The sequence below is a fragment of the Hipposideros armiger genome, unplaced genomic scaffold (genome assembly GCF_001890085.2).
Source record: "Hipposideros armiger isolate ML-2016 unplaced genomic scaffold, ASM189008v1 scaffold_1360, whole genome shotgun sequence".
NCBI lineage: Eukaryota > Metazoa > Chordata > Mammalia > Chiroptera > Hipposideridae > Hipposideros > Hipposideros armiger.
Window position 1 is genome coordinate 87,355 of NW_017732710.1, and position 5,179 is coordinate 92,533.

Consider the following 5,179-nt stretch of genomic DNA (forward strand, 5'->3'; position numbering starts at 1 on the left):
AAATGTTGCCATTTTAATTTTCACCCTACAATGTCAAATACCAGAAAACATAAGTGAACCATTGTTTTAAATAGGTCTGCCTTTAACCTGGAAAACCATGAAAGTGTTGTTCAAAATTGTATATATCAGTATTTTACTTTTAGTAATAGCCTGGCTGGGTTCATCTCTGTCTCCAGATCCCCTTTCTTTCTGTCCTCTCTGACATTCACAACAATTCCCCCAAGTGATATAATCTTGGTCTTCATTTTACTTTAAAGAGAATTAATGCCCAGAGGCTTTGAGCAGACCTAGGGTTTCAGGAATATCTTCATCTAATTCAAGGGTCATCCTCTTTTATTAGAGGGAGAAAACCCCCCCAAAAAAACAGCACTTTATGCTGAGGTAATCAGGTCTAGCATCCATAGTCAGAGCTTTCTTGCTGATGGCCTTTAGCAAGTCAGGAGAGGGTGTAGAATGTGGAGGAGCCCAATCCAATAATATGATACATCCTATATAGTTCACTGAAAAATTGAGGTCTATGGCTTGGAAAATGATGTATGTGTGACACAACTTTGGGGAAACATGATACTAATTATTCTTGTGTATCTGCAGTAAATGACTTGCCCCTATAATAAGAATGGCAGTAAAATGCTTTTTAATACTTTCAACATACCTTTAAGAACTGCTTTTTGTACTTTAGTAAAATTCGAAAACAACCTCACACTTACAAAAATGTTGTAGGTACAGCACACAGTAATTTCTCCTTTGCCCCTGAACCATTTGAGAGTAAGTTGATGATCTGATAGCCCTACTACCCTCTAAGACTTGATTATGTATTCCCTCCAAAAAGGGACATTCTTTTATATAACCCAATGCAACCATGAAATGAGGAAATCAACATTAATATATTAAACCATCTAGCCCTCGGGCCCATTTCAAGTTTTGACAAATGTCCCAACATTATCTTTTATAACAAAAGAATCCATTCCAGATTCACCTGGAGCCTTTTGTAATGATGAGCAGGGGAAAAGGGGGAGCAAATGCTAAAGGGGAACCAAATCAATTTATTTACAATTTATTTAGCAGTATATAATAGCAAAAGATAAGGCAATAAAAGGGCAATTAAGACTAACCTGTACAGATTAATAACAATGTTATGCCAAAGAAGCTCACCAAACCTTGGGAAGACAACACTGGAGAGGTCGGGAACCAAAAGAACAAGTCAGGTCCACGGCAGGAAATGGGGGTGCCCCCAAATGCTACAAGCTGCATGGAAGTTCAAGTTCCAAACACTACCATCCCCCAGTGATGCAAGCTGCATAGAAGTTCCCCAAATAATGATGCTGATGAAAGAAAAAAGAAAAAGAAGAGGAAGAAGGGTGAGCTGCTAATTGAGGTCTGTCTTATATATCTCTTCAGTTGTTCCTGCCTCCCCTCAGAGAATGGCCAGTTCCCAGAGGGTTCGGCAGTTAATGTGATAAGGATGTTGCTTATCCAGCTGAAGGGCCAGTTCATCTGGACAAGCAGCCTGCTGTCCCTGCCTGGGGCCATCCGCCCAAGGCCAGTTAAGGCTTAGCAATGTGCCTGTCCTGTCATTCTGGGAGAGACAGACAAAGAGAACTTCACCTCATATCTCCCCTTCCGGGGATGAAATGAAGGAGGGGCAGACCAAAAGGAAAAAAAACAACAACTTTAATCAAAAAAAGAAAAGGAAAGAAATAAACCAACCATCACCCCATGTGTTCAGTTCTCCCCTGCCAGGGAACATGAGGGAGAAAAAGAAATAGACCAAAAGAAACAATGGAGTCACAACAGCAAATGAAGGTGAATTTTCCGAACCTAACACCTTTCCCACACCATTACTTGTCCACATCCCTTTACTCTCCTTCAGTGTGGAACAGTTCATCATTCTTTCCTTGAACTTAATGATCTTATCACTTTTGAAGATGAATACCAATAATTTTGTAGGATGTCCCTCAATTTGGATTTGTTTGATTTTCCCTCATGATTATATTCAGCTAATGCATCTCTGGCAGGAGTATCTGAAAGTGATTGTCTGCTCTTCTCACTGCATCCTATGAGGTAGTTCCATATTCCAATTTGTCCCATTACTGATGATGCCACTTCAATTCCTGGATCTCCCCTGCACAGCCACTCTTACGTACTTTGAAATTAATAAAATTTTTTGGGGGAAAGTCCTTCATACTTTATGAATATCCTGTTCCTCATCACAGTGTCAGTATAAAATCAAAGGCTCATATTTCCATCACTGAGTTACTATCACTATTGATTTTTATACTCAAAATTCCCCATATTTGGCAAATGACAGTCCCATTCCAAATGGCTTCTTTCACCTCATCATTTTTGAGCACTTTCTAATTTCTGGCCTAAATTGTCCAGTGTTATATTGTATTTTCTCTATTCTAGACCTGGAGTGGAGCATTTCTCCAAGAACTACTGCTTTCTTTTAGTGGAAAATAGTATTTAGAAACTAAAATCTGGGCACTGTGGGTGCTTCTTGGGATGTGGGTGTCATTGGTACCAGACTAGCGAAATATTATTTATCTATCTTTCCATCATCCATTTATATATCAACAGATACTTTCATATCTAAGCTATATATAACCGTGATGTCTCCAATTTCAATCCAAAACCAGTTTATCCTAGGAATTTCCTTTTCTGTATCTGTAACTTCTTTCTCCAACAGTGAGAACTTTGTCTCCAATTATCTTTAATACTTTGACTTACATGATCATCAACCTTCCTGAATGAAACCAACCTCCTGCTGTTATAGCCAACTACTCTCCCCTTGCACAGAACTTCCCACATACATCCACCCACATACCTTGTTCTGGCTCTGTTACCCTTGTCAGGCCACTGCCAACTTTGCACTCCTGCATCGGTGCGCTCCACAGCATGCCTGGAATCTGACACCTACACTGAGTGCCCTGCCTAAGTGAATGTCCTCTTCTTGCTCTGGCCTTAAATATCTACTGGTCTAATAGTGCCACCACTGCCATGTGGGGACACCAGTTCTCACCACACTCTAGCTCCATGTTGAGTTCCCCTCTATCACACATAGATGCCTTTTCCATACTGTGTGGGCTCTAATACCCTGTGCAAGGCTCTCACCCTCACCTTCTTTTGTGGTTTTCACATCATCTGCTTGGGACCAAGTACCTGAATACAGTCAGTGAACTATGTTCTATTGGAAAGTAGAAGAGCTTTGGTTAAAGAGGAATATGTGGAATTAGGGAACATAGCAGTGTCAGGGTTAAACATAAGCACTTAGTCTGGGGAAGCCTTCAGTTTCTAAGAGAACAGCTTAGGTTAAGAAGGACGCGAGGTACAAGTAGTAACCCAAAGACTTCAGGGCACATGAAGCATGGGTGTGAAAAAGACCTGCAGAGAGGAAAGGTGGCTGACACATTTCAGGTGCGGAAGAGGAAAATCCCTGACTGTGGCTGGCCTACATGCAGGTGGTGTGTCAGAGCACTAGGAAATGGAAAGGGACAGCTCACTAAGCTAGAGGTGACAGGTTAGCAATGACAGATATTCAGTCACTGGGCACTCCTTACAAATCATGACAGTTGCACTTTTTAAATTTTTTATTTGCTCTTATACCTCATGGCATCTCTGGCTGCCAATAGCATTTATTTACTATACCAATAGTTTAAAAATCCTACCCAAATGGAAGTCTTCTGTCCTTAATACAGTTCACAGGTACCCATGCAAAGAGTTGGAAAGTTTCTTGCAAGTACTAATATTTGAATGGCCAAGTTTTAGATACAGAAGTACTAGGAAAAGCATGTCCTGAAATGTGAACAGAGCAAGAACACTATACTCATAGGATGGTAGAATGGTTCTTGTGACTGCCGAGGAGAATCACATTTCTTGCAAGCAAATTTGTGCTGCCCTGGTTGGCCTGGGCACCTGGTAGACACTGACTGTGCTGTGTTATTGAGACCAGTCAGCCCTGTAGCTGTGCCCAACCTGCCCCAACCCCTGCTTATTTGCATGTAACTGGGGTGCAACCCACAGCCCTGAACACATTAATACTGTGGTCACACCCTGTGCAGGAATCAGCCCCAGGCAGGACAGAGCATGGACATGAGGGTCCCGACTCAGCTCCTCAGCCTCCTGCTGCTGTGGCTCCCAGGTAAGGAAGGAGCACTTGGGGGATTTACTCTGCCAGTGTGGTCAGTACTACTTAGACTGCAGGGTAGTTATAAGGCCTGGTAAGATCATTAAGAGTGTGGATGTGTGTTTTCATGTTTCCATTCTCAGGAGCCAGATGTGACATCCAGATGACCCAGTCTCAAACCTCCCTGTCTGCATCAGTGGGAGACACAGTCACCATCACTTGCCGGGCCAGTCAGAGCATTAGCAGTTGGTTAGCATGGCATCAACAGAAACCAGGGACAGCTCCTAAGAACCTGATCTATAGGGCATCCAATTTGCAAACCGGTGTTCCTTCGAGGTTCAGTGGCCAAGGATCTGGGACAGATTTCACTCTCACCATCAGCAGCCTGCAGCCTGAAGATGTGGCAACTTATTACTGTCAACAGTATGACAGTACCCCTCCCACAGTGTTATAAGCCTGAACATAAACCACGAAGCAGACAGCTGAGAGTCGGCAGCCCCAGCTGCTCCTCTTGGGCCTCCATCAGCTGAGAGCATTTTTCAGATGCACCCACTCTTTGATGGTGACTGGAGGTTTTGGTAGCAGTGGCCAGGGAGGCCCCTCTGCACCCTAACTCTCTTTGTCTCTCCTCAGCCTCAGTGGCACACATAACAAATCTCATTTCATAAAAAACAGAGACCATCATACATGAGCTGTCTGGGCTGTGGTATCAGTCAGAGTTCATAAAGTGAAAGAGAAGCCACTCTAGGTATTCCAAGCAGTAATTGCTTAATATAGAGAATTAATTTCTAAGGTACATTCTTTCAAAGGCCTAAGGAATTAATAACAGGGGGAGCAGATAGTGGAAATGCTGGATTCCCTGGTGCTCCCCCAGAAACAAGAGCAAATACACTGTTGGAGACAGAGGCTGTCTAACCATGTGGTCCCCAGACCTATGGGGGAAGCCCAGAAGTTGGGGATCTGATGCTCTCAGATCACCAGTGATTCCCCAGTCCCCCACTCTGCCTGCAGGAACTGATCGATAGTACTGAATCCTCCTCTTCACTCCAAATCTCA

At 43.1% G+C, this 5,179-nt stretch overlaps 1 gene segment (V, D, J or C); it reads left to right on the top strand.

Annotated features, from left to right (window-relative positions):
• Positions 1-4,061: 4,061 nt before the first annotated feature.
• LOC109377298 (immunoglobulin kappa variable 1-5-like) lies at positions 4,062-4,592 on the top strand. The segment is given in 2 exon segments: positions 4,062-4,138; positions 4,267-4,592. Coding segments are annotated over 2 exon segments (366 nt in total).
• The last annotated feature ends 587 nt before the right edge of the window (positions 4,593-5,179 follow it).